This window comes from Monodon monoceros, unplaced genomic scaffold (genome assembly GCF_005190385.1).
Source record: "Monodon monoceros isolate NGI ecotype Baffin Bay Population unplaced genomic scaffold, NGI_Narwhal_1 Contig8072_ctg1, whole genome shotgun sequence".
NCBI lineage: Eukaryota > Metazoa > Chordata > Mammalia > Artiodactyla > Monodontidae > Monodon > Monodon monoceros.
Genome location: NW_021703525.1, coordinates 16,772 through 33,532, shown reverse-complemented (window position 1 = coordinate 33,532; position 16,761 = coordinate 16,772). Strand labels below are relative to the sequence as shown.

The following is a 16,761-nucleotide window of genomic DNA, read 5'->3' as shown; positions in this document are numbered from 1 at the left end:
TTCCATGGGCAGCATCCAAACTGTGGTCTTTGTTGGGGGGGGGGGGTGGTGACATAACAGAAAGCAATAATGCTTGCCTCAGATCAGGTTTTGTTTTTTTTTTTTTGCGGTACGCGGGCCTCTCACCGTTGTGGCCTCCCCCATTGCGGAGCACGGGCTCCGGACGCGCAGGCTCAGCGGCCATGGCTCACGGGTCCAGCCGCTCTGCGGCATGCGGGATCCTCCCGGACCGGGGCACGAACCCGCGTCCCCTGCATCGGCAGGCGGACTCTCATCCACTGCACCACCAGGGAAGCCCTCAGATCAGGTTTTCAAAGTACTTTGTGGCCCTTTGATAAAGGACCCTGTTTACTACTGTAGTTTTTTCTTAGTGTAAGTTTCTCTTTTTTCCCTCCAGATACTAACGTTTCCTAGTGATTCTTAAATTGATTGCATTCTTGTTTGGTTCATTGACCTGAACTTCCAGTGTTCTCCACAGAATTCTTTTTGCTGTAATAGAAATTAAATGTAGCCTGGTTTAATGTGCCTTCTTTTCTGAAGATGCTTCTTGCTGGGGCAGTAAGAATTGCTGATAAAATAGAATCTGGGAAAACCTCAGTGGTGGTGCACTGCAGCGACGGTTGGGACCGAACATCCCAGCTGACGTCTCTGGCCATGCTGATGTTGGACAGTTATTACCGCACCATTAAAGGATTCGAGGCTCTCATAGAAAAGGAGTGGATAAGCTTTGGACATAGGTTTGCACTGGTAAGTTGAGACAGTGAGGTGCACGCTTCATTATTTTGCTATATCATATGCATATTTGTATCACACATCACACACACACACACACACAGGAGACGGCTTTGTGCTCTGTGTGAGACCTGAATTGCCATAAGAGAATGCCATGGACCTCAGCATTGTATGTTCCTGGCAGGGCAATCTTTTTTTTTTTTCCACGTAGGTATGCCTTTATTTTTGTAAAGAATTAAGGTAAAATTCATATAACATAGAATTAACCATCTTAAAGTATATAGTTCCACGGCATTTAGTGCATTCAGTGTTGTGCAACCACCATCTCTATCTAGTTCCAAAACATTTCATCACCCCCAAAAGGACACCCTGTACACATTAAGTAGTCACGCCTCATTTCCCTCTTCCCACCAGCCCCTGGCGACCACTAATGTGCTTTCCATCTCCCTGACATAAGTGGACTCACACAATATTTGTCTCGCTGAGACAGGCTTATTTCACTAAGCACAATGTTCTCAAGGTTTATGCATCTTATAGAACCTATCAAATTTTATCAGTAATTCCTTTTCATGGCTGAGTGGTATTCCATTGTGTGGATATACTGCATTTTGTTTATCCATTCACCTGTTGGTGGACACTTGGGTTATTTCCATCTGTTGGTGATTGTGAATAATGCTGCTGTGAACATTGGTGTACCAGATTTTGCCATACAAAGTACCATAAGACTGGGTGGCTTAAACAACAGAAATTTATTGTCTCATCATTCTGGAGGCTGGAAGTCCAAGATCAAGGTTCTGACAGGGTTGGTTTCTCCTGATGGCTCTCTCCTTGGCTTGCAGACGGCTGCCTTCTTGCTGTGTCCTCACGTGGCCTTTCCTCTGTGCACACACATCCCTGGTGTCTCTCTGTGTCCAGACTTCCTCTTCTTATAAGAACATGAGTCAGACTGGAACAGCCTCATTTCAACTTAGGGCCTTTAAGGATGTGATTCTCTCCCAATGCACTCACATTCTGTGGTACTGAGGGTTAGGACTTCAACAGTGCTGGACACACAGTGGTGCTCAGTTACGTGTATCCTCCAGTTTTAATCTTCTAGTGACCTTGCGAGGCAGATGCTACCATGGATAGATGGGGAAACTGAGTATGAGCTATCTGCCAAGGTCACCCAGCTATTGAGGGTACAGCCAACCTTCAGGCAGGGGTTTCAAGCCTGCAGTCACTCACCCACTGGGTCTGTCTACTATTCCTTCCCTCGAGTTTCTGTGGATGAGCTCCTACCTGAAGCCAGTTTCTCTCCTTCCCCACCTGTCCCGTCATCCGGCTCATGGGTGGTTCCTGCCTCCATCTCCCCTCTCCCCTTGATCGTTTCCATTGATAGAAACGTGCTGTTACTTATCCCACCCTAAAACCCAACCCTCTTGACTGTACTTCCCCCTCCAGGTGTCACCCTGAACATCTGCTCCCCACTACAACAAATCTGCACAAAACTAGTCTGTTCTGGCTCTCACTGTTTCTCTCCTTCTGGTCTCTCTTGAACCCGCTTCAGCCAGGCTTCCTCCTCACGCCCCTGCACCTTCGCCCTGCCACTGCTCTTGTCACAGTCACCAATGGCTGCCACTCTGCCAAGTGCTTCTCCTATTTGGCCTGAGCATTTGATACTGGTCATTGCTCCCTTCTTCTGCAAACACTTTCTTCCCTTGGCTTCTAGGTGGCTGCAACCTTCTGAATTTCCTCCTACCTTCTGGTCCTCCCTCTCTCCCCAACTTCTTTTTTTTTTTTTTAACACCTTTACTGGAGTATAATTGCTTACAATGGTGTGTTGGCTTCTGCTGTATCACAAAGTGATTCAGTTATACATATAAAAACATCCCCACGTCTCCTCCCTCTTGCGTCTCCCTCCCTCCCACCCTACCTATCCCACCCCTCTAGGTGGTCACAAAGCACCGAGCTGACCTTCCTGTGCTATGCGGCTGCTTCCCACCAGCTATCGATTTTACATTTGGTAGTGTATATATCTCCATGCCACTCTCTCACTTCGTCCCAGCTTACCCTTCCCCCTCCTCGTGTCCTCAAGTCCATTCTCTACCTCTGTCCTGAGGTTCTTCAGAAGCATTATTATTATTATTATTTTTAGATTCCATATATATGTGTTAGCATGTGGTATTTGTTTTTCTGACTTACTTCACTCTGTACAACAGACTCTAGGTCCATCCACCTCACTACAAATAACTCAATTTCACTTCTTTTCATGGCTGAGTAATATTCCATTGAATATATGTGCCACATCTTCTTTATCCATTCATCTGTTGATGGACACTTCAGTTGCTTCCATGTCCTGGCTATTGTTAACAGTGCTGCAGTGAACATTGTGGTACATGACTCTTTTTGAATGATGGTTTTCTCAGGGTATGTGCCCAGTAGTGGGATTGCTGGGTCGTAGCGTAGTTCCATTTTTAGTCTTTTAAGGAAGCTCCATACTGCTCTCTATAGTGGTTCTATCAATTTACATTCCCACCAACAGTGCAGGAGGGTTCCCTTTTCTCCACACCCTCTCCAGCATTTACTGTTTCTAGATTTTTTGATGATGGCCATTCTGACCAGTGTGAGATGATACCTCATTGTAGTTTTGATTTGCATTTCTCTGATGATTAGTGATCTTGAGCATCCTTTCACGTGTTTGTTGGCAATCTGTATATCTTCTTTGGAGAAATGTATCTTTAGGTCTTCAGTCCATTTTTGGATTGGGTTGTTTGCATTTTTGCTACTGAGCTGCATGAGCTGCTTGTATATTTTGGAGATTAATCCTTTGTCAGTTGCTTCGTTTGCAAATAGTTTCTCCCATTCTGAGGGTTGTCTTTTGGTCTTGTTTATGGTTTCCTTTGCTGTGCAAAAGCTTTGAAGTTTCATTAGGTCCCATTTGTTTATTTTTGGTTTTATTGCCATTTCTCTGGGAGGTGGGTCAAAAAGGATCTTGCTGTGATTTATGTCATAGAGTGTTCTGCCTATGTCTTCCTCTAAGAGTTTGATAGTGTCTGGCCTTACATTTAGGTTTCAATCCATTCTGAGTTTATTTTTGTGTATGGTGTTAGGGAGTGTTCTAATTTCATTCTTTTACATGTAGCTGTCCAGTTTTCCCAGCACCACTTATTGAAGAGGCTGTCTTTTCTCCATTGTATATTCTTGCCTCCTTTATCAAAGATAAGGTGACCATATGTGTGTGGGTTTATCTCTGGGCTTTCTATCCTGTTCCATTGATCTATATTTCTGTTTTTGTGCCAGTGCCATGCTGTCTTGATTATTGTAACTTTGTAGTATAGTCTGAAGTCAGGGAGCCTGATTCCTCCAGATTGCTTTCTCAAGATTGCTTTGGCTATTCGGGGTCTTTTGTGTTTCCATACAAATTGTGAAATTTTTTGTTCTAGTTCTGTGAAAAGCGCCAGTGGTAGTTTGATAGGGATTGCTTTGGGTAGTAGAGTCATTTTCACAATGTTGATTCTTCCCATCCAAGAACATGGTATATCTCTCCATCTCTTTGTATCATCTTTAATTAATTTCATCAGTGTATTATAGTTTTCTGCATACAGGGCTTTTGTCTCCTTAGGTAGGTTTATTCCTAGATATTTTATTCTTTTTGTTGCAATGGTAAATGGGAGTGTTTCCTTAATTTCTCTTTCAGATTTTTCATCATTAGTGTATAGGAATGCTAGAGATTTCTGTGCGTTAATTTTGTATCCTGCTACTTTACCGAATTCATTGATTAGCTCTAGCAGTTTTCTGGTAGCATCTTTAGGATTCTCTGTGTATAGTATCATGTCATCTGCAAACAGTGACAGCTTTACTTCTTCTTTTCTGATTTGGGTTCCATTTATTTCTTTTTCTTCTCTGATTGCTGTGGCTAAAACTTCCAAAACTATGTTGAATAATAGTGGTGAGAGTGGGCAACCTTGTTTTGTTCCTGATCTTAGTGGAAATGCTTTCAGTTTTTCACCACTGAGGATGATGTTGGCTGTGGGTTTGTCGTATATGGCCTTTATTATGTTGAGGTGAGTTCCCTCTGTGTCTACTTTCTGAAGGGTTTTTATCATAAATATGTGTTGAATTTTGTCGAAAGCTTTCTCTGCACCTATTGAGATGATCATATGGTTTTTCTCCTTCAGTTTGTTAATATGGTGTATCACGTTGATTGATTTGCGTATATTGAAGAATCCTTGCATTCCTGGGATAAACCCCACTTGATCATGGTGTATGATCCTTTTAATGTGCTGTTCGATTCTGTTTGCTAGTATTTTGTTGAGGATTTTTGCGTCTATGTTCATCAGTGATATTGGCCTGTAGTTTTCTTTCTTTGTGACATCTTTTTCTGGTTTTGGTATCAGGGTGATGGTGGCCTTGTAGAATGAGTTTGGGAGTGTTCCTCCCTCTGCTATATTTGGAAGAGTTTGAGAAGGATAGGTGTTAGCTCTTCTCTAAATGTTTGATAGAATTCGCCTGGGAAACCCCCTGGTCCTGGGCTTGTGTTTGTTGGAAGATTTTCAATCACAGTTTCAATTTCAGTGCTTCTGATTAGTCTGTTAATATTTTGTTTCTTCCTGGTTCAGTCTCAGAAGGTTGTGCATTTCTAAGAATTTGTCCATTTCTTCCAGGTTGTCCATTTTATTGGCATAGAGTTGCTTGTAGTAATCTCTAGCCAGACCCTGTTTACTTATGGACATTTAAGTTACTATTTCCATTCTTTTGCTGTTAGAAATAATATCACAACAGTAACTTCCTCACTTCCCCAGTTGCTCTTGGTTTAATTTGTTTGTGGTCATATTTATTTTCAAATTTGATGTAAGGTTAAAGAAGAATGAGATTTTTGTGTTTAGCTAACGACGTAGGTTTAGAAAGGTCAGGGGGTAGTGCTCAGATCAGTCCCAGGAAGAAACTGCACCATCAGAGCCACCTCGTTGGCATTGCTCCTGACAACTTCCAGTTGATCTTTCGGCTGGCAGCTTGCATGGCAGGGTGCTTTCAGAAACCGATCTTGAGAAACAGCATTATAATTTCTGTAAGGAAGTCACTGAGGGCCATACATGACGCAGAGTCCTTGCTTTGAGTTCAGAGGAGAAATCTCTGTCGCATTTCTATTTGATGGATGGTGTGAATTCCGTAATTGACTCTTTTAGCAACTTAAAGCCCACAACTGATTGATTCTATGGCACACCTTTAGCAAGTAAGTGCACAGGACTTGATGGCATGTCTTTTATGTACTAAGCTTATTCTTGGTTCCGTCTGGTGAGGTTTTTCCCCAACACGTCCCCTTTGTTCCAGTTTTCTCACTTAATCTTTTATTATCTTGTTGGAGGTGCTTTGCGAATTGCCTCGGTATCCACTGGTGATTGGTTACAGGACACCCCCCCTCCCCCCAGCAAATACCAAAATCTGGGGCGCTTAAGTCTCCTCATATAAAATGGCGTTAGTATTTGTATAGAGCCTACGCACATCCTCCTGTGTACTTTAAATTATCTCTAGATTATTTATAATACCTAATACAATGTCAATGCTATGTAGGTAGTTGTTGGCACTCTGCTAATTCAAGTTTTGTGTTTTGGAACTTTTCCCCCAGCGTTTTTGATCCATGCTTAGTTGAATCTGTGGATGTGCAGCCTGCAGATAGGGAGGGCCGACTATGTTTCATGAGAAATGAATAAAAATATTTTATTTATCTCTTCATAGCGTGGTGTCTACTTCATAGGTACTCAATACATGTTGAATAAACGAGTGTTGCTAATTGTTTAACAGGATATGAGGAACTTGCGACTTGCTTATAAACAGGAAGAACAGAGTAAACTAGGGATATTTGAAAACCTCAACAAACATGCATTTCCTCTTTCCAATGGGCAGGTACGTACACCAAAATAAATCTTTTTATGTGTGGGTCTAAATGCCTTCACAGAGGTCTAAAAATTTCATGTTTAACTGTTCTTTCTTCCAGAGGTTTCCTTTATCTGTTTTCTCGCTGTTGGTAACTAATATTAGAATATTTTAAATTTGTCAGTTCTGTGTAGGATGAAGAAAACTGCCAACTTGTTGCTTCAAAATTTACAGATTAAAGTCGGAATCTTAATACATTCAGCTCATAACTGAATGAAAAGCTTTAATAGCGGGCATATGACATAGCAAAGAAATGCTGACATATGTATTTTGTGGTTTTGTATCCAGACACTCTTTGCATTCAACTATAAAGAAAAATTTCCAGTGAATGGATGGAAAATTTATGATCCAGTATCTGAATATAAAAGACAGGTAAAGTGTGTTGCTTATCAATCGGAAAATAATAGGTTGAGCATGTTTTTCCTAAAAGGGTAGAAATGTAGTGGAGAAGAAACCTTTTGAAACAAGTTGTCCATGGGTGTAACTCACTTGGCTTGTGGGTTCTTCAGCTCTGGATGTCCGTTCTCCCCATACCAAACCTTTGGCTATGGCACTGTTTGTTCTTCCTTTTTCCAGAGTGCAAGTGGAGTACAGGGACGGGGGTTGACAAACCAAACCAGCCAGATGGTTTTTATTAGATATTCTGGTAGCAAATTAATGAGTAAGGATCAAAACCAATGGTTTAATTTAGATTTTAAGTATATGGCATGGCTACATCAGTCTGATGAGGTGTTCCTATACCTAGAAGCTCTTTAGTGCATTGTTAGTTTGAAGATATTCCAACAAGACGTTATTTTCATGACATTTACTCTTTGCCTGCACCTTATATTTGGTATGGTGATTTTATATTCCTTATTTTAGACATTTTTAAGAACTTTCTGCTTCTCTAAATGACTTCCATGGGTATTTTTAAGAACAGCACTATGCTCATTTGTTACAGAAAACATGACAAGAAATGCATATGACTGGGATTCAAGTATACAATTTTCATGTTTTAGTATGTTTGGAAATTATGCTTCATTAGGTTTTTTTTTTAATGAATTAGGTAGGAAATGGCTTATATTAAATAAATGTATATTTAAACTTTTAAGTAGCAATGAACAATGAATTACAAATGGATTTTAGTAGAAAATAAGAAATGGGGACTTCCCTAGCAGTCAAGTGGTTAAGACTCCACGCTTCCACTGCAGAGGGCTCGGGTTTGATCCCTGGTCGGGGAACTAAGATCCCACATGCCATGGCCAAAAAAATTAATAAATAAATAAATTTTTGAAAAAAAAGAAAAGAAAAGAAGAAATGGATGTGGTTCATGCTTAGTACCTTTTGAAAGTGTAAAAGTGTGCTCCTCTCCACCCCCTGACTTTCCTCTGACACCCTGCAGGGCTTGCCAAATGAGAGTTGGAAAATATCCAAAGTAAACAGTAATTATGAGCTCTGTGACACCTACCCCGCCATCATTGTCGTGCCAACTAGTGTAAAAGATGACGACCTTTCAAAAGTGGCAGCGTTTCGAGCAAAAGGCAGAATCCCGGTAAGTAATAAACATTGTCATTTAGATATAAATGTATACTGTATTCGATCTAATATGGAAAAAAGCAAGACAGAAAAAAATTAATGAATCATCCTTGAGAAAATGCGTTCTTTCTTAGATACTGAGTGCAAGGCTCTACCTATACTGGAAGGGGCACCATTGCAAAAGTAGACAGCAGCCAGCAGGGGGTGAAGTTTTTTAAACAACTTTGTTGATATATAAAAAAACCTCCATGTGTTTAATGGATACAATCTGATGAGTTTGGATATATGTGTACACCCAGGATTCTATCACCACAGTGGAGCAGGGAGCGAACGATTTTGAGACCCGAGTTTGTGCTCTGGTATAACCCTGAGTCACTTGGCTGCTGGAGGAAAATGGGAGGTTTGGGGGCTTGGCTTTAGATTTCATTAAGAGACTGTATATTTACTTTGTCCTCATATGGCCACGTATGCCACTGTTGAGATCCAAAGGTGTTTTTAAATTAGGAAACAAAATAAAACTAGTCAATCAAATAGAAATGGGGCTTGATGTCAGTCATAGTTTGACTTAGTCTCTGGTTTTCTTAGGATCATAGAATTTTAAAGGTAGACGGGGATTCTTAGAGCTCATTTAGTCAGACTTCTTTCAGCCTGACCCAAACATTGAGTCCCAGGGCCACTATCACGCTGTCCTCAGGCTGACTCCTCCCCTTTGAGGAAAATATGCCGAAGCAGCTGTGCTTGAGAAGAGAACTTGTTTTCACTACCTGGTCATTAGAGCACGTATTATTTTAGGACCGTACTAATATTTATGGCTTTCAAACACTAGGTGTTGTCATGGATTCATCCAGAAAGTCAGGCAACGATTACCCGTTGCAGCCAGCCACTTGTGGGTCCCAATGATAAACGCTGCAAGGAAGATGAGAAGTACTTGCAAACGATAATGGATGCTAATGCGCAGGCTCACAAACTCATCATCTTTGATGCCCGGCAAAACAAGGTCGCCAGCACCAACAAGGTACATTATTGATACTGCTGCAGAAGTTTTTCTTCCGTACTGTTTGTAAATCATCATGCCATTCAAATAGCCCAGTGAAGGTGGACTCTTGCGGTGTAGCCCAGAGCTGGGCCTCCTGGGTCCCTAGCCCTTGGGAATCCTGTCGTCTCATTGCCCCTCCACAATCCTGTCTGCTGAACTAATTAAGTAAAGACCCAGAAAGAGAATGATCGCCTAGAGAATCTAGTAAGTATTTTAATGAAAGGATCATGAGGCCCTTGGAAGTCCCTTTAACCTGTGAACTATGGTGATTGCTTGATTAATTCATATCTGCCTGAAGTTCTGTTAGATTGGAGTCAGCTATGTGAAACAAGGCAGATACACAAAGTTGCCATCCGCACCCAGCTCCCATCTGATCCCCACCAGCTGAAGAGGCCCAGGCTGTGCGGTCAAGCCTCCAGTACCCGCTTTCCAACGGGAAGGGCTCTGAACGGCGTCATTTCTGTTTCCCGCAAATGACTTGCTGAGAGTGTGGTCCTGCAGGCAGGCCTCTGGCAGTCAGAGTCCTGACCCCTCCACAAGGAGTCTCAGGTATGAGGATGGTGGCCACAGCCCTTACCATCTCATGCCTACCTGTAAGGTGATGCTCGGGTAATCAACATGCAATGAGCATGTACTAGGGACAAGGTGCTGGGGGAAACACCAGGACAGACGAGGCTACATGTAGGAGGTGCCAGCTCAGTGTTCCGGGGGAGCTCGTGCCGCTGGGCGAGGCTTCACAGAGGAGGTGGCATTTGAGCTGGCCCTGGGTGATCAGCGGGATGAGACGGGCAGGGCACTCTAGACAGCACGAGACCCCTTCAGCGGTGCGCCAGAGCATGCCATTCATGAGAATGGCAAGAAGGGGGGTGTCTGAGGGTTCCCCCGCCGTGTCCCCCTAAGCAGTGCTTGGGGGGTCTTTGTTTCTCTTGGCAGCTTGTGCCCCTTCTTTGCTCACTGATGATTCCATCGTTGACCACAATCTCCAAAGAGCCAACGTCTTGCGCCCCCCGTCTCACTCTTGGGAGGATCCCTTCCCTCTTACTTCAAAGAGCAAACAAGCCGTCAGGTGCGCCCATGGCCCTTGAGGCACGTGCCTGCCATGGGCCAGGCGCACAAACTGCCCAGCGGCCCCCACCGTGAGGCGGGGTGGCGGGGGGCGTGCAGCGTGCTCCGCGGGAGCGTGGAGGCAGCGTGGTTGTTTGCACCTGACCGTGGGCAGTTACTGCATCTCTCTAGACCACGATCCCCTCATCTGAACTGGGAGCGGCAGCACACCTCCTTCCTGGAGTGGATGTGAAGGTTGCATGGGTGCCTGTCCCAGAGAAAGCTTTCGGGTCAAGTTTGCCGTCTCTGCTACTGACCCGGAGTGGACGGCCCCATTCTCTTGACTCTCATGACGTCTCTGCCCTGGACCACTCCCTCTCTGTACCCTGGCCGGCTCAGCCTCCTTCACTGCTTCCTCTCCCTCTTCCCAACTGGCAGATGGCAGCACGCCTGGAACCCAGTCTGGGGTCCTCTTTTCTCCTTTGCCCAGTCTCGCTGGGCCATCTCCTCCAGTGCCCTGATTCTCAACACTCCCTGTGTGTTCAGTTTGCCACCCAAGTTTCTATCATGCTCTGATCCCTCCTGAGGTCCAGATGGATTTCCATCCCGTCGTCTGGTTGGCATCCCCTCTTGGCTGTCTCCCAGGTAACAAAACCTCAGTGTATCCAGACCAGCCTAAGAGACAGGGTAGTGAGAACCCTCAGCTTTGTGTTCAGTTACATGTGGGGTTTCCTCCCTGCTCTGCCACTTAGTGCTCGATAGAACCCTGAGCAAGTTACTTAACCTCTCCAGAAGCCTCTTCTGTAACAGGGGAGGTGACAGTCTCTCATGTAGAGGGCTGCGTACGGATTGAAATTGGGTGAGGAGAATGCACAGTGCCGGGTGTATCAGTATAGGATGCTGAGAGGCGAGCCCCACCCTGCCCCGGGGTCTGGCCTGGCACTGAGCGGTGGCGTCAGCTACTGAGCCGGGGAAGCTGGGAGAGGACCAGGGTGGGGAGAAAGATGAGCAGCGCGTGAGTTTCCTGAGGTGCTGAACCAGTGACCACAAACTTGGCGGCTTAAAACAGCACACATTTATTCTCGCACAGTTCCGGCATCTGGCAGCACTGTGCTCCTTCTGAAGGCTTCCGGGAAGATCCATTCCCTGCGTTTTTGGGCTTCTGGTGGCTCCTCTGTGCACATGGCTACCGCCCTCCAGTCCCTGCCCCTGTCTTCCCACAGCCTCCCCCTCATTGTGTCTCTGGGTCTTCTCCCCGACTGGAACAAAGAGCTGCTGGCTGGTGGGCGGGGTCGTCTCTCAATGGAGGACCCGATGGTGAGTGGCACTGTATGTTAATTCAGAAGTCCAGACTCCATTATGGAGGGTTTCAAGTCAACTTTCTTCTTGAGAAAGTGAAGATGCAGGCAAGGAATTTCATTTTAACCTGTTGCAGTTGAGGAGCCTGTGTGGGGACAATAAAGCTCTGGAGCTCAGAAAAAGGTCAGGTTGGAGGTCGAGTGGAGGTTGCAGCCTTGGAGGGGAGGGGATGAAGTTACCTAAGGAGCCTGGGCCACGTGAGCGGGGCCAGGCACCAGACCGCCTGAAATGCTGTCTGTGGAGGGTAAGAGAGGAACTCAGTGAAGGAAAGGGTGCTCCAGGTGGTCGGGAGGAGACCGCAGAGAAGAAGGGAGAGGTCCCAGATGCCAGGAGAGGAGGAGTGTCCAGGAGAGAACTAGGGGGAGGGGTGTCTTAGCTTGGACAGCTGTAACTAAATATCATAGGCTGGGTAGCTTATAAACAGCAATATTTATTTCTCAAAGCTCTGGAAGCTGGAAGTCTAAGATCAAGGCACCAGCAGATTCAGTGTGTGGTGAGAGCCCACTTCCTGGCTGTAGACAGCCCCGTTCTTGCTGTGTCCTCACACTGCCAGAGCAGAAAGGGGCAAGCTCTGTGCCGTCTCTTCCGGGAAGGGCACTAATCCCATCGTGAGGCCGCCTCCTTCATCACCTAATCTTTCCCAGAGGCCACACATTCTAACACCATCCCATCGGGAATTCAGGTTTCAACATGGGAATTTCGGGGGATTCAAACGCTCAGTCTGCAACGTCTTGGGGGAGGTGTGTGGACTTCGGAGTCTGAGGGCATGGGAAACCTGTCCTGCCACTTGCTGCCTTTGGCCTTTGGGAGTTGCCAGCCCTTTCTGAGGCTTTGCTTTTCTCACCTGGGAATCCTCCCTGCTGCCTAGGATCGGCATCCCGGCGGGCCTTCACCAGGTGCTGAGCAGCTGGCTTGAAATCACGAACCCCTGAGTCCATCCTTCAGCTGCCTCCGTCCCAAGGGGTGTTAGGCTTTCTTCTCCCTGAGGGTTGAGGATGGCCCTGCCGCCACTGCTGCTATGAGCTGATCCTTGGGGACTTGGGGGCCAGTGGGGAACAGTGTCCAAACATCGCTGGCTTCCCTCTGGAACCCTGCTTTGCCCCCATAGAGAGAGGCCTGGCCAGCAGGTTCGAGTCTTTCAGAACTTTCTGAGCCCCCTCCCCCTGTTCCTGCTGGGGTATAGGTGGGGCCCCTTCTCACCCTCCTTCCCCCTCCTCTGTCTCCAGACCTCCGGGTGCCTGCTCTCTGTCCTAGCACGGAGTAGGTAGGCACTCGTGCCCTTTTTCTCCCATGAGCCCATTTTCTGATTGTCATTTGTCTTGTTTGGGGCTTTAGTAATCGGTTTCCAGGCAACAAACTGGCTTTAACTACATTCTCCTGGTTAACACCAGCCCTGAGCACGCACGCCCTCCATGCTGAAGTGCTTTCTGGGTGTGGGGCCTCTGCCCCAGCCTCAGGTCTCCCTCGGGGTCCCTGTCCAGCTCGGGGCTTTTCGAGGTAGGTGCTGGGAGAGGTTATAATACATCAGTGCCCGAGTATGGGGGGCGTGCTCCGAGCCTTGCACGGATTAGCGTTCATTAAGATCGTTTATTTAGTTAGTATTTAATCCCCACAGTGAGCCCCTGGAGTCTTTCCGGTGAGAAAGCTGGGCGCAGAGAGATGGTGAGGACCCATAGCTACTTGAGTGGCAGACCTGGGATGACGAACCCACGCTCCGTGCCACCAAAGCCTGTGCCTTTAACCCCTCGGCCAGCAGTGTCTTCAGTGGGCACCGAGGATATCGTTTATGAAAACATCATCCTGCCACACAGGCAGGACCAAGCTCTAGGCTGCTTTGGCCACAGTTTGTGCTCAGAGTGTTCTGTTGAGAGAGAGCGCCTCACGTCATCCTGTACCGGCCAGAGGACAGGCGCATCCAGACCCGATGACGACATTCTCTTCTTTCCCCGCCAGTCGTGTTTGCGGCTCCTGAGCTCGAGCAGGTCCTCGGCCCCTGCTCCGCCCCCGGTGGCTGGGCTCCGGTCCCCCGGCATGGCTGTGGCACGGGCTCGGGGCACACCCCCCCACCCCCGCCTCCCTGCCCACCCACCGCAGGCCCACACACGGGCCGCCGAGCAGGACCCCAGGCTCAGGCCCCGGGCCCCAGGCTCCTGCCAGGCTCTCTGCCTCTCCTGGGCCCTCCAGGGGCTGGGTCAGCCCTTTACAACTCTTTCTCTCCTGGATGGCCCTGCCCCACGCCCTTCGTCCTCGACCCTTCTGCACAGAATACACCCAGCCTCAGACGGGAACTGCCCCCCACCCCGTCCCTACCTCCACACCCCGGAAACTAGGGTGGCCTCCCCGCTGCGCCCTCCCCCGACCCCCTGCCAGCTCAGCCCACCCTGCTCTTGTGCCCACTCCTTCCCGTGAAGTCTGTCCCAGCTGTGCAGATAAGCCCTCCCCAGAGTCACCGTCCCCGTCCCCTCGCAGCTGGCTCCACCGTTCCCCTACCCCCGTGCCCGTCTTGGCCTGGACTCTTCACGGTAAGGCCACCGAGTACCTTCTTGTCACGACCTCGCGAGCTTTTGACACAGTGAGTACCGTCTCCTTTTTGAAAGACTCTCTTCCCTTTTCTCTTTATCCTCCAGTCTTTGGCCACTCTCCTCAGTCTCTTTTGCTCTGCATTCCCTAAATGTCGGCCTTCCGCAGGCTCTGGACCTGACTGCTCTCCTCACCGCACACGCCGTCCCTGAGCCCTGGACGCCGTCCCCAGAGCCACCGCCCTGCCCCTCTTCCGTGCTCCAGAGCTCTGCGTCCTGCCCCCGAGACAGTTCCACCACTCAAAGCCCAGGGCTCTGTTCCTCCTCCAGAAACCAGTCCACAGTTTACAGTTCAGTGCCTTCTAGTCTATTCACAGCGTTGTGAGACAGTCACCACTATCTCATTCCAGAACGCTTCCATAGCCCCAGATGGAAACCCTGTGCCCACTGGCAGTCGCCGCCCATCCTCCACTCTCCCCAACCCCTGTCCCCAACACCTGTCAACCACTAATTTACTTCCACGTAGATTTCCTTCTTCTGGACACTTCATATAAATAGAGTCATACACTGTGTGGTTTTATGTGCCTGGCTGCTTTCGCTTGGCGTGATGTTTCTACGGTTCCTCCGTATTGTAGCATGTATCAGTACTCCATGCCTTTGTGTGGCCGAAAAATAGTCCATTTTATGGATACAGCACAGTTTATCCGCTCATTCATTGATGGACATTTGCGTTGCTTCCACCTGATACCTGTTGTGGATATTCCTGCTATGATTTGTTGTGTACAAGTTTTCATGTGAATACCTGATTTTAGTTGTGCAGGAGTTGGAATTTCTGGACCAGATGGTAGTTCCATGTTTAACTTTTTGAGGAACCATCAGACTGTTTTCCACAGAGACTGTACAGTTTAAATTTCTACCAGCAATGTATTAGGGTTTCAGTTTCTCTATATTCTCATAACAGATGTGTCTTGGATGTTGACTTCTGCAAAATATAAGCTAATTGTAGACCAGATTTTATTATGAGATTACCAAGGGGTGAGCCGTATCCCCCTTTTTTGTTACATTTGCATTTTATTTTACTTAAATTACTTAAATAAATCTCACTGTTTGGGATTTACAACTTGTTTTATATAGAAGTTTTGTGGTAGTACAACTTTATTTTTTTAAATATTTATTTATTTATATTTTTGGCTGCGTTGGGTCTTCGTTGCAGCACACGGGCTTTCTCTAGTTGCGGTGAGTGGGGGCTACTCTTTGTTGCAGTGCGTGGGCTTCTCATTGTGGTGGCTGATCTTGTTGCAGAGCACGGGCTCTAAGCGCGTGGGCTTCAGTAGTTGTGGTGCGTGGGTTTCAGTATCTGTGGCACATGGCTCAGTAGTTGTGGCTCGTGGGCTCTAGAGCACAGGCTCAGTAGTTGTGGCGAACAGGCTTACTTGCTCCGCGGCATGTGGGATCTTCCCGGACCAGGGCTCGAACCCGTGTCCGCTGCATTGGCAGGCGGATTCTTAACCACTGCATCACCAGGGAAGTCCACAGTACAACTTTTTTATTCAGATATATGGTAGAGCGTTTTAGAACCCAATTCGCCTTGTGTAAGATCCAGTTGTTAATCGTTTTCAAAACTGATGATGGGTGATGGAAGATTGTTGTGGGTTGAACTGTGTTTCCATTAAAAAAAAAAATGTGTTGAAGCCCTAACTCCTGGCACCTGTGACTGTGGCCCTGATTTGAAATAGGGTCTTTGCAAATGTAATCAAGTTAAGACGAAGTCCTATGGAATTAGGATGGGTCCTAATCCAGTCTGACTGGTGTCCTTATAAGAAGAGATACAGACACAAGGAGAAGGCCATGTGAAGATGGGGCAGAGATTAACGTATCTATAAACCAGAAACACCTGGGGCCACCAGAAGCTGGAAGAGGCAAAGAAGGGTCCTCCCCAAGAGGGTTCTGAGGGAACACGGCCCTGCCAGTACCTTGATTTTGGACTTCCAGCCTCTAGAACTGAGAGGAGAAATTTCTGTCACTTTAAGCCACTCAGATTGTGGTACTCTGTTCCAACAGCCATGGGAAACTCATACAAGGATGTAGGAGGCTTATTATAAACAGATGAGTTTGTCGCTTCTTTAATGGTCTCTATCTGGTTAAAACTAGAAAGAACAGAAAAGTTAACTCAGATGAAGTGACATATATCTTTTGTTTTCACAGGCAAAGGGTGGAGGCTATGAAAGTGAAACTGCATACCCAAACGCAGAACTCGTGTTCCTGGAGATCCACAACATTCACGTGATGAGAGAGTCGCTGCGAAAACTGAAGGAGATCGCGTACCCGGCCATCGAGGAGGCGCGGTGGCTGTCCAACGTGGACGGGACGCACTGGCTGGAGTACATTCGGGTACAGAGGGGGCCCGTCCTTTACGTGCTTTCTGCTTAAGATTTCTCTGCAGCTGGGCCATAAAGCTATCTGTCTGTCTGTCTGTCTGTCTGGGTGGTTTCTTAGCATTGCAGATGAATGCATCTTTGCTGTGTACTTGGGCTTTCATAGTTTCCATGGGCAGCATCCAAACTGTGGTCTTTGTTGGGGGGGGGGGGTTGTGACATAACAGAAAGCAAAAAGTGTTGGTTCGTGTTTGGGTTTGTTTTTTTC

General features: G+C 46.9%; 1 protein-coding gene across 1 annotated transcript in view; it reads left to right on the top strand.

Annotated features, from left to right (window-relative positions):
* The first annotated feature begins 6,459 nt into the window (after positions 1-6,459).
* LOC114891614 (myotubularin-related protein 1) overlaps positions 6,460-16,761 on the top strand; it is an 11,242-nt gene continuing 940 nt past the window's right edge. Inside the window, exons 1-5 of the mRNA XM_029215817.1 lie at positions 6,460-6,615; positions 6,934-7,017; positions 8,027-8,176; positions 8,987-9,175; positions 16,324-16,509. Of these exons, the coding sequence (XP_029071650.1) occupies positions 6,517-6,615; positions 6,934-7,017; positions 8,027-8,176; positions 8,987-9,175; positions 16,324-16,509 (708 nt within the window). The 5' untranslated portion in view covers positions 6,460-6,516. The remainder of the gene's footprint in view (positions 6,616-6,933; positions 7,018-8,026; positions 8,177-8,986; positions 9,176-16,323; positions 16,510-16,761) is intronic.